The sequence below is a fragment of the Vipera berus genome (assembly GCF_964194415.1).
Source record: "Vipera berus genome assembly, chromosome: 11".
Classification (NCBI taxonomy): Eukaryota; Metazoa; Chordata; class Lepidosauria; order Squamata; family Viperidae; genus Vipera; species Vipera berus.
The window spans coordinates 14,899,529-14,914,929 of NC_138214.1; the positions used below are offsets into that span (position 1 = coordinate 14,899,529).

A 15,401-nucleotide genomic window follows, 5' to 3' on the forward strand; every position below is an offset into this window, starting at 1 on the left:
TAAAAAGTGTGACATAAATGCCTATTGTCATAGCTTACCTCGAGGATGCTAATTGCAGAATATATTATTCTATATATTTAATAGGTTTATTAAAAATATACCACATGTGTGTAAATATATTGCATACATTCTATATAGAATGCTCTGGCAAGAGCAAAAAGTGCAAAGTACAGGTATTATTTTCTGTGCATTGGCTTGAATCCACCATAAATGCCATGGCACTAAGAGGACACCTTTCATTTAGTGCAGACTAAATTCCCTGGTTAGATGTGCTCGGGTCCTGTCAGCTGCTCCCTTACGCTTACTTGTGCTTCCTTGCTATGTGATGACAGACTGCCATGAACGGTGGAATGGGGGAATGCTTGGGGAAACGAAAGTAAGTACTGTATCTCCTTGAGATGCTGCTTCAAGGTCACCCAACTGTAAGAAGGAGGGAGCTGCATAGTAAACTATGCTTGGACTGGTATGAAAATATCTTACCTGGACCTGATTGGTTAAATGAAGGTGGGCAAAGGGAGACAGTTAAGAGGGGGAAAAGGATTTTGGTGTGAGATCCTCAGTTCTGGCTTTGCAATAAACTATACCTCAGTGGGTTAGGACGCTGAGCTTGTCGACCAGATGGTTGGCAGTTTGGCGGGTTGAATCCCGAGTGCCGCATAACAGAGTGAGCGCCTGTTACTCGTCCCAGCTTCTGCCTACCTAGCAGTTCAAAAGCACGTAAAAATGCAAGTAGGAAAATAGGGACCACTACGGTGGGAACAGCGCTCCGTGCGCCTTTGGCGTCTAGTCATGCCGGCCACATGACCATGGAGACATCCTCGGACAAGCGCTGGCTCTTTGGCTTTGAAATGGAGATAATCACCACCCCCTAGAGTTGGAAACGACTAGCACGCATGTGCGGGGGAACCTTTACCTTTACCTTTATACCTTTCTCAACAAGTGGAGCCAAAGGCCATTTCTATTTAGAGTTTTAGGTGTGGTAGGAATGACAGTACCTTTCCTTCTATCCTCATCCATTTTAGGATCTCCCTAAAATATGCCCCAGATGTTGAAGAACCCCCTGGAATGTGAGGAGACAAGACTTCTTTGGGGTACCCTAAAACAACCCTGATTTCTTTCTGCCTCTCATCCCATCAGCAAGAATGTTTGGGGCGAGTCTCTGCTCGAAGATATCCCCACTGTAGGAACCCATGCCAGAAAAGGCCCAATGAACTATTGTCCTACATATGTAGGCAGTTCTCGACTTACGATGATTTGTTTAACAACCATTCAAAGTTACAACAGTGCTGAAAATAGCGATTTATGACCGCTCTGTGCATTTATGACCATCACAGTGCCCCCACCACCACGTGATTGTGATTTAGGCACTTGGGAACTGTTGTGCATCCTGGGGTCATGTGATCGCTGGGGTGCAACATCCCGGGGTCACGTGATTGCCATTTCCAACCTTCCCAGCTGGCTTCTGACAAGTAGTCAACAGGGAAGCTAGGTTAAAAATTGCAACCGCGTGATGTTTTGCTTAACAACTGTGGCAAAAACCTCATGAGATTGTGGGGTGGTGCTTCCCTTACTGAGTGCACCATTGGACAATGATGCTCCCAACTGGTGCTGAAATCAGGGACTATCAGAAAGAAAAAAAAACAGTGACTGCTGGAGAACAGTTTTCCCTTTATGTGGTGGTGGTGATGATGATGATTTGACTCAAGTACAAGACAGAGCTGTGTGAAGAAAAGCTACTCATTTTTTCCAACAGGCCAGACGGCTATTTGGCCATTGTGCAACATTAAACTTCCCATCGTGGGATGTGTCATCCCACACGTCAAATATAGCATCTCTTATTCAGTGGCTGGCTGCATCGATTCTGAAGACGCAGAGAAGACAATGGACTCTTCTTAGCAGTCCTGGTAGGATCTGGGACAAAGCTGGTATTTCATCCCAAAAGTTACTCAGTTGACCCAAACCATAAGCCACTTCCACTGAGAAAACTGGCGTGAAGCTATTCAGGAGTTGGGTTTGGAAGCTAACCTAGTTAGCTCTGTGACATGATCCTATTTTCCTAACCGAAAGGCTGAAAAGCTGTAAATATGGTTGTAAATGAACCATCGTTTAGCACTGATTACAATTTGGAGAGTAAATGGCCTCTGAAGAGAGGGATGGAGGAAGAGGAGGTCATTACATCGGTGACAATCCTGTCCACCTGTCTCCCTTTACAAATTTTTGTACTGTCCATGTGCAACCCAGAGATTACAAACCAAAGAGGGGAGATTCTAACAGCACTGCTCCCTCTTGGGATCCATCAGCCTCTGCAACTCATAATTCCACCAGGTCATCGCTAGAAAGTATCTTGATAGTGATTTGACCGGGCACTTCTTCTGCTTCCTGCAGGCCTCGGCCATGAAGTTGATACTTCTGAACATCCTGAGGGTCACTGGGTGACCCAGACAGCCGGACTTCTCCCAGGAATTTGTCAAAGAAGGCATTGTGCCAGACCTAAAGTGAAGAGAAGGCAAAGAAAAATCTACTATTGTCATTACACAAGGCCTTTTCTTAGTTATAAGGGTATTGTCCAGTGCAAAAGTCCTCATCTAAAAGAGGTCAGATCTTCAAAATTTGCTCTGAGTCCTCTCTGTCTCTCTTGCATATCCTTTTAGCTAAATTCCAGGGGGCTGAAAAACTGTTTCCTTAAGAGTGTAATTGGTTTGATTTAGCTGTACTGTAATACTGAACATCATTTCCGTCTTGTCGATGGGATTAGTGGATGGATGGGTGATTTGAAAAGATTTGAACACCGGAAGAAGTCCCTGCAAGAAATGACACACCAGTTCTGGATGGATATGGAGATTCTCAGTCATCCAGGCCATGGTTGTCCCAAAGGTGCTTTTTCAAGAGGCAACTAGACTTTCTTATTTTTCTTTGAAGACATTTCGCTTCTCATCCAAGAAGCTTCTTCAGCTCTGACTGGATGATGGGGAATGGAAGGATTTATATTCCTTGCAGACAGCTGGTCATTTGCATACTTTTAGGGAGTCGTTGAGGCCATTCGGAGGTTGGGATGAACACCCTTTGAATGGTGTGGGAGTATGAATGGATTTCCAGAAAGCATTGCAGACTACAAGGAACAGGGCCGAAAACATCCTGCAGCCAAGAAGGCTCCACACCCATTTGCACCACTTGGGTGATCTTGAGGACACAGCTAAACCTCCAAGTGGTCTCAACGACTGTCTAAAAGAACTTTTGTAAGCTGACGACTGTCTGTATTCTTTCTGGATGTGAGCAGTTTGGAGAGAATTTCTGGTGAGAATACAAGATGTAGGCAAAGGATTTAGAAGCTGCCTGCTGCATTTCTCGGGATTGAAATAAATAAATAAATAATAATCTGTAAGACCATCTTGCAACTGCCTGCAGTGACTATTCTAACTCAAAGGGCATCCAGGGTGTCAGTACTAACAGAAAAAAATAAAAACCCTGGCAGCATTCCACTCTCTCTTCCCCTTGTCAGCACCGAGGCTGCTGCCAGATTGCTCCTGGCAGATTTCCCAGAGTAAAAATACAACTGTAGTTGCCTTTTTGCTTTGTAAAAATCCAGCAGTGTTTAAACTTTAAATACTGGTGTGTGGTTTTAGGAAGCTGTGTCATAACAGAATAACAGAGTTGGAAGGGACCTTGGAGGTCCTCTAGTCCAACCCCCTGCTAAGGCAGGAAACCCTATACCATTCCAGACAAGTGGCTGTCCAGTCCTTTCTTAAAAGCCTCCAGTGATGGAGCACCCACAAATTCTGAAGGCAAGTCGTTCCACTGATTAATTGTTCTGACTGCCAGGAAGTTTCTCCTTAGTTCTAGTTTGCTTCTCTCTTTGATTAGTTTCCATCCATTGTTTCTTGTCCTGCCTTCAGGTGCTTTGGAGAACACGCTGACCCCCTCTTCCTTTGTGACAGCGCCTCAAATATCGGAACACTGCTGTCATTATTATCCCTAGTCATTCTTTTCATTCAACTACTAGACATATCCAGTTCTTGCAATTCAGCTTGCCGGATAGATTGGGTTGGGAGAAGCTGATGATCCTAAATCACCTGTATTTCCAGATCAAAGGCTGGATTTAAATCTGGGTTCCTCCCTATATACCCCCTCTGCCCTGCCCCCCAGGTCCTGATCCAAGTTCTTGTCGATGCCACCATATTGGTATAAAATGAATATTCCCCTCATGGTGAGATGGGTGGCAAACAAATTTAATAAATAAATAAGATTGTCAGGTCTGTATTGGAACGCTGCCATTAGCAAAGGCGGCGGTGGGGGGTGGGGACACGTGCTATTGTGGATTGAGGATGTTTCTGCATTGTTTCTACTTTCGCTCTGATGTATCTACATGGGAATTAGGAAGGGGGAAAAATAGTCAGGGCCATCTGTTTTAACTCCTGCCGGCTGGCAAGAATGAGACATCAAAGAAATGGCCAGTTATCACTTATAGAATGTGAAGGACACGTGTATATAATGAATGTTCTTATTTGGGGTTTTTACTTGTGTGTAGTGTGCGCTGTGGATAGCACTTAATTTTGTTATGAGTTACACAATGACGCTAAAGATATTTCTATTCTATTCTATTCTATTCTATTCTATTCTATTCTATTCTATTCTATTCTATTCTATTCTATTCTATTCTATTCTATTCCCTATTCTATTCTATTCTATTCTATTCTATTCTATTCTATTCTATTCTATTCTATTCTATTCTATTCTATTCTATTCTATTCTATTCTCTATTCTATTCTATTCTATTCTATTCTATTCTATTCTATTCTATTCTATTCTATTCTATTCCTTATACTATTCCTTATACTATTCCTTATTCTATTCTATTCTATTCTATTCTATTCTATTCTATTCTATTCTATTCTATTCTATTCTATTCTATTCTATTCTATTCTATTCTATTCTATTCTATTCTATTCTATTCCTTATACTATTCCTTATTCTATTCTATTCTATTCTATTCTATTCTATTCTATTCTATTCTATTCTATTCTATTCTATTCTATTCTATTCTATTCTATTCTATTCTATTCTATTCCTTATACTATTCCTTATACTATTCCTTATTCTATTCTATTCTATTCTATTCTATTCTATTCTATTCTATTCTATTCTATTCTATTCTATTCTATTCTATTCTATTCTATTCTATTCTATTCTATTCTATTCTATTCTATTCTATTCTATTCTATTCTATTCCCTATTCTATTCTATTCTATTCTATTCTATTCTATTCTATTCTATTCCTTATACTATTCCTTATTCTATTCTATTCTATTCTATTCTATTCTATTCTATTCTATTCTATTCTATTCTATTCTATTCTATTCTATTCTAGAATAGGCTCCTGATGGACTGGGACATTGGGGTGGGGGCTGAAGAAATGGGGCTTTTAGCTTAATGCTTTTGCGCAGGAACTTCAGATACAACCTTTTTTCTCTGCAATCACTTTCTCTCAGTAAAAGATCTTCGTTGAAAGAATGCCTGTTTCCCGAGTTGTGCTTTCCTGAGGGGATAGCTGAGGCAGGACCTTACAAAAATAAATATATATAGCACAACAGTGGTGCAAATACAGATTGCAGGGATTCTCTTACCTGGATAATAATGGGGCTGTCAATCTTCCTTTTGTAGAAAACAGCCTGGGTGTTGAAAACAGCGGTCCCTGTGCTCGTCTGAGGGGGGGACTGGACCTTGCTGTTCTCACACTTAATAATGATATAATGGTTGGTTTCTGAAAAAGTACATTTATTGATTAGCATTTTTGGAGACTCCTGGTTTTTATAAAAACCGTTACAGGTAGTCCTCAAGTTACGACCACAATCGAGCCCAAAATGTCCGTTGCTCAGTGAGACATTTGTTAAGTGCCTTTTGCCCCATTTTATGACTCTTCTCGCCACATTTGTTAAGGGAATCACCGCAGTTGTTAAATTGGTAACAGGGTTGTTAAGTGAATCCGGTTTCCTCCTTGACTTTGCTTGTCAGACGGTCGCAAAAGGGGATCACGTGACCCCGGGATACTGCCACCGTCATAAATGTGAGCCAGTTGTCAAGCATCCAAAGGTAAATCACATGACCGTAGGGATGCTGCAATGGTCATAAGTATGAAAAATGGCCATGCGACTTTTTCCAGTGCCGTTGTAACTTTGAACAGTCCTTAAATGAACTGTTGTAAATTGAGGACGATCTGTATTCTACTTTCCATCTTCCTACTTTTTTCCTGGATAAAAGATTTGCCTGCAACTAACCCTTCCCTCACTCTGCACACGAAAGGGGCAATGCTACAAGTAAATATAGACTCGCTGTCACACCAAGAGAACCTTCATTATCACAGTCCAATCAAAGGAGACACTCCACTTGATTTCCTGGGCAGATTAACTGATCCACTGTCATAACAACAACAACAACAACAACAACGATGATGATGATGATAATGTTGTTGGAAGGGACCTTTGAGGTCATCTAGTCCAACCCCCTGCTCAGGCAGGAAACCTTATACCATTTCAGACAAATGGCTGTCCAGTCTCTTCTTGAAAACTTCCAATGTTGGAGCATTCACCGCTTCTGGAGGCAGGTTGTTCTGCGGATTCATTGTTCTAACCGTCAGGAAGTTTCTCCTTAGTTCTAGGTTGCTTCTCTCCTTGATTGGTTTCCATCTGTTGCTTCTTGTCCTGCCTTCTGGTGCTTTGGAGAATAGCTTGACTTCCTCTTCTTTGGGGCAGCCCCTGAGATACTGGAACACTGCTATCATGTCCCCCCTCGTCCTTCTCTTCGTTAGATTAGACATACCCAATCCCAGCAACCGTTCCTTATACGTATGTTTTAGCCTCCACTCCCCTGATCATCTTTGTTGCTTAGTTCATACCAACAGCTTAACATGAGACATGTTGGATTTCTTTCCTCGAGAAAATGGTTATTCCAGGGGAGGTTCTTGGCACATTAAAAATACGGAGCATGTGTTGTGGCGATTTGCACAGCCATTCAGATAATATGCATTCTATAGGTAGTCCCTGACTTGCAACCATTCATTTAGTGACAGCTCAAAGTTATAAGGGCACTGAAAAAAGTGATTTATGACCGTTTTTCACACTGACGACCTTTGCAGCATCCTTGGGGTCATGTGACCAAAATCCAGATACTTGGCAACTGGCATGTATTGATGACAGTTGCAGTGTCCCAAGGTCATCTTTTATGACATTCTGACAAGCAGTGGGGACCTCAGATTTGCCTAACAGCCGGGTTACTAACTTAAACCACTGCAGTGATTCACTTAAGAACTGTGGTAAGAAAGGCAATAAAATGGAGCAAAACTCACATAACAACTGTCTCACTTAGCAACAGAAATGTTGGGCTCAGTTGTGGTCATACATCGAGGACTACCTATAGTACATTCTATGTCTAGGAATTCCATTACTTCGCAAAGAATTCTGGGCATAGGTTGCGCATATGGACTAGATTCCTTGAATGGTTCCAGAGCTAATTAGAATAGTCTCCTCCTTTAATCTCTTCTTAAAGGTAAAGGTAAAGGTTCCCCTGCACATGCGTGCTAGTCGTTTCCGACTTTAGGGGCTGGTGCTCATCTCCGTTTTAAAGCCAAAGAGCCAGCACTTGTCCGAGGACGTCTCCGTGGTCATGTGGCCGGCATGACTAGACACCAAAGGCGCACGGAACGCTGTTACCTTCCCACCGGAGTGGTCTCTTTTTTTCTACTTGCATTTTTACGTGCTTTCGAACTGCTAGGTTGGCAGAAGCTGGGACGAATAACAGGCACTCACTCTGCTACGCGGCACTCGGGATTCAACCCGCCAAATTGCCGACCTTCTGATCGACAAGCTCAGCGTCCTAACCCACTGAGCCACCGCGTCCCTAATCTCTTCTTAAGTCCCACCAAATATAGCAAAGTGAAACCACACAGCGTGATCAGCTTGATGGAGTGCGCCCAGCTCAGCTACATATGTCATATGTTCTCCCTTCCACTGCATTAAAAAGGGGGCATTTTAATATCAGGAGAGGCCAAAAACGTAGCACCCAGGCTTATATATACAAAAATGTTGCTTCAGCACTTGCAAATATTGGAGGGACTGCAAAACACAAGGATTCAGTTGCAAGAAAAGGCTCCATGGGGGCTTTTTCCAACAACAACAACAGCAAAAAATAGACTGTGTGTTATCAATGGCTCGCTTGTCCTAAACCCCACTTATGATTAAAACACTCTGATTAATTATGTGGCCAGACTCAGCCCATGTTAATCGACATACGGTGATTAATATATGGAGAGTTATTGCCAACTGGAACTAATTGCCTGCTTAAATAACAACAGGGGCTTGTGTTAATCATAACCTGGGAGAGGAGGAGGCCGAAGAAATTATGATGAGAGCTGGAAAAAAAATAACAAAATAACAGACTTTGAAGGGACCTTGGAGATCTTCTAGTCCAGCCCCCTGTTCAAGGAGGAGACAAATGGCTCCCCCAAACCCCCCAGGAATGGAGCACTCACAATTTCTGGAGGCAACCCCATTCCATTGATTGTTCTCGCTGTCAAGAAATTTACTTCCAGGTTGGCTTTCTCTTTGATAAGTTCCATCCGTTGCTTCTTGTCCTGCCTTTAGGCGCAAAGTTGAAAGCTGTGCTTTTGATTTTGGAGATGGGTGTGGTCCAAAATAAGGGGCTATTTCTCACTCAGCAAATCAGTTTTGTAAATCTATACAATCAAGACAAGATCGCCTGTGCTCTATAAATACCGAGATAAGCCTTAACGGATACAGCATAGAAGGACCGTGGGGGGGTGGGGTGGGACTAATGGCAACTTTCCCCTGATACTCACAAGGTATATTTAGATTCTGCATTTCACCATGTCAAGCTAGCATGGTCAAATGTTGGAAATTATGGGAACTGTAGTCCAATATCCCCATTTGGACTTTTGGTTCCTTGCATAAAAATCCTCATAAACCACTCTAAGAAAGGGACCACTCTTAACGCTTACTTTTATTTATATAATAGTTGCTTTTTCTATTTTTTATAAGTGGTTTTATGACTTTCCTACATAAACACATGGTCTCAAAAAGGCACAGATATGACCATAGACTCAAAACGCCCACATTAACGCATATCTAATTTTATATTGTCAATAAACGTGAATTCCACTCTTAACCTCAAGGAACAAATCTTATTATGGATTTTGGAGCATGACATCTCAAAGTGAAAGGCTGCAGTTACCAACAAAGTCCCATCAGAATGTTTTCCTTCATAGGTTTCTTCGGATATGTCCCTTACAACATTCTAGATTTATTGACCTAACTATACATTATGGCAATTTTCAGCCAGCTATTTCTAAGACAGTCTGTCAATCGTTATAAACAACTGTTGTCTTGGCAACGTATAGCAGTGTGTCACAGACTCTGCATTTAAGCCATGTACTTAATATGATTCCTAGAAGCAAAAGGATTATTTTTATGTCCCAGCAAATGTTGGTTTCATCCAGGTAACCATAGGTACAACATATGTCCCAAGGAGATCAACATGGGCCAGCAAACGTAACCTTTCCATCAATCAATCAGAAAGAGCTGGAAGGAACCTTGGAGGTCTTCTCTCTAGTCCAACCCCCTGCTGAAGCAGGAGACCCTATACCAGGGGTGTCAAAGTCAATTTCATTGAGGGCCACATCAGCATTGCGGTTGCCCTCAAGGGGCCGGGTGGGCGTGGCCAATGGATGGGCGTGGCCTACTGGGTGGGCGTGGCTAGAGTGCATATGGCCTACTGGGTCGGCATGGCCAGCTCTACATCGTTGGCATCAAGGGTGCCTATGGGGGCCTGGGCAGGAGTGGGACAGATCTGAGGGTCTCTGGCAGAAGGAGGGTCTCTGGGCCAGGGCCAAGGCAGTGGGGGCCGTTCCCTCACTGTTTCCAGGATGGCTTCGCGGGCCACATGGAACCACTTCGCGGGCCAGATCTGGCCCCCGGGCCTTGTGTTTGACATGTCTGCCCTATACCATTCCAGACAAGTGGCTGTCTGGTCTCTTATTAAAGATCTCCAGTGATGAAACACCCACAACTTCTGGAGGCAAGCTGTTCCACTGGTTAATTGTTCTGACTGTCAGGAAGTTTCTCCTTAGTTCCAGGTTGCTTCTCTCCTTGATTAGTTTCCATCCGTTGCTTCTTGTCCTGCCTTCAGGTGCTTTGGAGAATAGGTTGACCCCCCCCCTCTTCTTTGTGGCAGCCCCTCAAATGTTGGAACACTGTTATCATGTCACCCCTCATCCTTCTTTTCTCTAGACTAGCCATGTCCAATTCCTGCAACCATTCTTCATATATTTTAAGAATGATTGCAGGAACTGGATATGGCTCGTCTGGAGAAAAGACTCACTTTGGGATCCAGAAAAAAAACTGGTTTTCCCAGTGGACTGGACTGGTTAAAAAAAAATGGGAGTATGTAAAGGAAAACATTTCTCAATATCAGAAATGTTGTCCCAATTAGCAGACAGGCTGTGAAAAGCACATATTTTTCAAGGACTGGGCGAGGAAATTGGCACACATTCTCATCTCTAATGAACAGGATCCAATTTCCTTTATCTAACAGATTAGAAACAAGTTGAGTTTGGCAGCCTCTGTTTCCTCAACGGTGTGTCGTGAAGCAACATTGTTCCTTGGATATTTTTGAGCCAGAAATAAGGGTAGGAATGTGCAGAGCGGAATGAATGCAATTTGTTTTATTCTCTGTGCTGTTAGGCAAGTAGCTGAATAGATGTCACCTGGGACGACATTCTTCCCTTGGGATTTAATTCAAGTATAAGGAACTAGAGACAACGCAAACTGCTGGAGGCAGGATTTTGGGTATATATACCTTGGACTCAGTCCCAGGTTTTGTTGGACACTGAAAAAACGACAACCTTTGATATGGTTCAGATTGCATTTATTTGGTGTTGTGGGTTTTCACCTAGGAAGGAAGAAATGGCAAACAACTTCTGAAAAATCTCACCAAGAAAACTGCTAGGACATGTCCAAGCAACCACCAGGAGTCAACATTGACTTGAAGGCAGAAAACCAAAACAAAGTAATGCCCTTGACTGCGTTAAATACCTTCTCAAATATATCACAATATGCTGAATTCAGCATGTCTAAATATATAGATACAGTTTTAGTGGATATAACTCAATGGTTGAAACTTCCATTAAGTCTCTGGAGTAAAATGAACATTATTACCGTAGGATATTTAAATAGATAAATTAATAAGAACAATTTTATGGCTGGCTAAACTCTTGGCTGAAGAGAGGTTACTTTATGGTGATGGCAGCTTCAACTTGACAGAATTTTCAACTATATCATCACTGAGCTTTTATGCTATATTTTGTGGAATCAGACCTTTTATGAATATTACCCTCTTTAGGGCTATTTGGAGAGCTAATGTGTAACACCCCTGAAATCTTTACTAGTTTTAGGGCCCTGGTATATTAAACAAGTTTATAATCTCCTAAATGTATTTGGTTATTAGCAGGCAAGTGGTTATGTTTCGATCCCAAATCACAAGAGAAATTAACATTACAGAATAACTTGGATTTGAAAATAGTGGTGAAGATGTTTTATTGGAATGATGAGAGCCCATAGCATCAATTGTAGGAGATCAGCAGCCAGAACTGGGGGTCAAAATTAAGTGCATCATCAGCTTTGAGTCATTACAGTGCCATAAATGGTCCAAGTCCCCAACCCTCTTGAATGCCATTGACCCTTATTAATTTAGTACTGAACTTTAGTTGACGAGATTAATGTCAGGTGCAAAGAATTAGGACTGTGCTGTTCTCCTACAATCATTGCTCAAGCCTATATGCAAGAATCTAGTCAACTAAGGTTCAGTATTAAAATTACCCCGGATAAGGATCAGCAGAATTCAAGAGAGATTGAACTCAGACCATTTGTGGGAATGTAATGACTCTAAGCTGATGACTTGTTTAAGTCTGCCTCCCAGCTCTGCCTGCACTTCTCCTACATCAATACTTCGAATTAGTTGATTTCCAGTTGTTTCTGTTAGAGTTTGAGAGGGTGTGTTCTGCATACAAGCTATCCATAATACTTACTTGGCAGTATATACAGCTGAAACATGTATTAACTGGTATGGCCCAGATGCTTCAGCGCTCTTAGAATGTTTAATTTTGAAGAATCAATGGATCTCTTTCGTAAGAAATGTAAATTATACTGTCTTTCTGATTTTAAAATGAAACTGATTAATCAAAAAGGGTTATTTCATCTTTATTTGAGGAGCATTTAAAAAGGGCTGGATTTTGGATATTTTGTAGAATATTGGATATTGGAACAAATCTGAAAGCTCTTTAGCACATACAATTTGGTCTTATCCAACTATAGTCTTGTTTGGGTTTCAAAATATTACATATAATATGTTAACACAGTTTGAGAAAGAAAGAGTTAAGAACATTAATGCAGTGTTGACTTATATAGAGTTCCCCACTGTATAATAAAGCTCTGGCTTTATTAGGCCTGGCAAGGAAGATAAATTGCACAACTGGAAATACATTTGTTCTTTTGATTTTAAGGCATTGATCTAGGTTATGCTATCTAAAGTCACTGTGTTCTAAAATGAAGAAAATGAAGCAATTGCTTTCTTAAATGGTCTAAAAATAAAATCTGTCAAGGGGGAAAAATATAGAGAACAGGTTTGTAAGAACACGCTCAGAAGTGTTGATTCAAGAGCATTTGTAACAAGCCCTTTGATTATAAGATTTCTTCTTAATTCGGTAGTGATTCTGCATAGATTCTTTGAGATATCGACCATCAGACCATCGATTGTCCCAACTAGTTTAATTTAATAGGCTGCACTTTTGCTGAATGCCGTGGGACAGTAGAAATAAATCATCTTTTAGCTGTTGTCAGGGGGCCCAAATAACAAAACAATGAGCAAACAACAAAATGGTTTAGAAACTGAGCTGTTTTTCTGCTGAAACGGCTATTTTTAGAGCTTCTCTGCAGAATGCTTTTAACATCTAACATTCCCTGAGGAAGCTAGGAAAAGAAGAGAGGTGCTTTCTCAGATTTTTAGGGCATCATCAACAGATCAATAAAACAAATGTTTGTGGGTTTCCAAATGCAGAGGAGCGGGCTGTGTTAGCGCGAAGCTCTGTGGAGCACACTGATTGCTTAAGTAATTGTTACCTGGATTTGGAGTATCCATGGAGAAGGGGGCCAAGAGTCAAGTTGAGAGTCACAATCAAGCTCCTGTCTCATTTAAAGGTAAAGGTAAAGGTTCCCCCGCACACACGTGCTAGTCGTTTCCGACTCTAGGGGCCGGTGCTCATCTCCGTTTCAAAGCTGAAGAGCCAGCATTTGTCCGAGGACGTCTCCATGGTCATGTGGCCGGCATGACTAGACGCCAAAGGCACACGGAACGCTGTTACCTTTCCATTTATCTACATTCTCATTTATCTACACTTTTTTAAGCTCTGGGCAGTTGCGAAGAAGGCAACTTCGCTGGCTGATCTTCTGAAAATCCATTTCCCACTGATTACCCCCCTAGCATGATTGACCTTTTGAGTGAGTCAGCTTGCATGACATGGCCAAAGTATGGCAGCCTCTGTTTGGCGATCTTGGCTTCAAGTGATATTTTTGGTGAGGCTTGGTGTCAAGCTTCAAAGGAACTTTATTCTGTTTCAGCCATGGTTGTTTCTTAGCTGGCTAACAGACCCCAGGAAGGAGGAAGGATGAATGGAATGTGCATTTGCAGGGCTGAGCCAGGAAGTCTGGGCGTCAAGGTCATTCAGATTATTTACGAAGTAAGGAAAGATTTCTCTCATAGCATTTGTTTGAGGTTTAATTGGGGAATGTGACTTGCATTGCCAGGGGCGTTTCTATGCTTTTAATTTACTGATCTGGTGCCAAATTAACTGGAGCTGGTTTTCTATTCATCAGTGCCGATATTCTGTACTCAATAAAGTTTTGCATTAGAGATTGGAATGTCTCAGCTGTGCTTGGGATCATCAGTCGGAACCTTGATGGAAGCCTTAGGACTTCTTTATTTATTATTTTTGCAGTCCCATGGATGCGTAATAGTCACCTCCAGTGACTTTTGTGACTAGCCACCCATTTGTGCTGTAAATAGGAACCCCTTTACTGTTTTATGCAAGCATCTATGACATGCTGTTAATACTTTGAGTATGATAGAGTTAGATGTAGCCCTCAGGACTACTGAATAAGCATTCAAGGTTTACCAAATAAGGTCAAATGGGATTTGGCTAGAGTGTTATACCTTAAGGGCCATGAGAAGAAGAGGCCTCATCTGAGATACCCAGACAATTGATGCTGGGAAAAGTCCTAGGATTGTAACATGGGCTCAGATCTTTCTGTTGTTTATGGAATTTACTAATTTAGGAGTTAAACAGCCCCAAGTCCCAGAGCTGCAACCAATTATCAGAAATCTTGACTGTGAGGCTGTCCAAGACTCTGCCAAATGTTCAGTTTTAATGCAACAGATGGGAAAGAGGATTAAATACGTGGGGAGTTACTGTGAACTGTGTTCAGTTGCTTTAGCTACAATTTAATTACATTTATATTTCAATGAAATGGCACCAGATTTCCTTCGCCCTGCAAAAACTCCTTTGTCCTCATCTGTGAAGAGGATGGCCCTTAACCTAATTCAGGCCACGCAAAAGGTGCACAGTTCATAAGGCTTTGTGTGTGTGTATGTGTGAGATGGAATGTAGTCTGAAGTTCCAGGAAGGGTGGGGTGGGGGCTGACTCTCAGAGGATGAAGAGGCCGCAGAGCTTGGAATGTCTGGTAGGCAGGAAGGCGGCAAACACAGCCCCTTCCCAGCATATATCTATAATCATGCGGATAGTTGCTTTAGTCTGGCAAAATTCTGTCTGTAGGCAAACAACGATAAAGAGACTACCCAGAAGTAACTCAATATGTCATTCCTGGTTCTTGGGGCCTGACATCTTTTAACATCCCATGCCTTTTGCCTTTTGTCAGTGCACCCATATTGTACTCCTTCGATTCCTTCCTTTTATCTTTCCTCTGGTGATCACTGAAACTCTTAACAGTGCATTCAGGTACAAACAGAGATCCAGAATCTCGTTGCTCAAGTAAGGATAAAAGAGGCCCCAGGAGAAGATTTAATCCCTCCAGAGACCATTAAAAACAGCCTAAACTTCTGCGCTTCCAATCTGGCTTTGTACTCACTTGCAGAAACACCTATCGCCAAGCTCCCAAGGATTGGGGGCTTGCAGTCATTATCCTCATATATTAAAGAAAGGAGAAAAGAATGATCCTGCCAATTATAGACCAATCAGCCTGCTCAACACAATCAGCCAACTCTGTGCAAGACGTGTACAACAGAAACTTCAGGACTGGCTGAAACAAGAAAAGATATTTGCAAA

The 15,401-nt window shown here is 41.9% G+C and overlaps 1 protein-coding gene across 1 annotated transcript in view; it reads right to left on the reverse strand.

The window, feature by feature from the left end:
* Nucleotides 1-2,114: 2,114 nt before the first annotated feature.
* CAPN6 (calpain 6) overlaps nt 2,115-15,401 on the reverse strand; it is a gene marked incomplete at its 5' end in the record, with an annotated part of 56,233 nt that continues 42,946 nt past the window's right edge. Inside the window, 2 exons of the mRNA XM_081336778.1 lie at nt 2,115-2,490; nt 5,622-5,758. Of these exons, the coding sequence (XP_081192904.1) occupies nt 2,311-2,490; nt 5,622-5,758 (317 nt within the window). The 3' untranslated portion in view covers nt 2,115-2,310. The remainder of the gene's footprint in view (nt 2,491-5,621; nt 5,759-15,401) is intronic.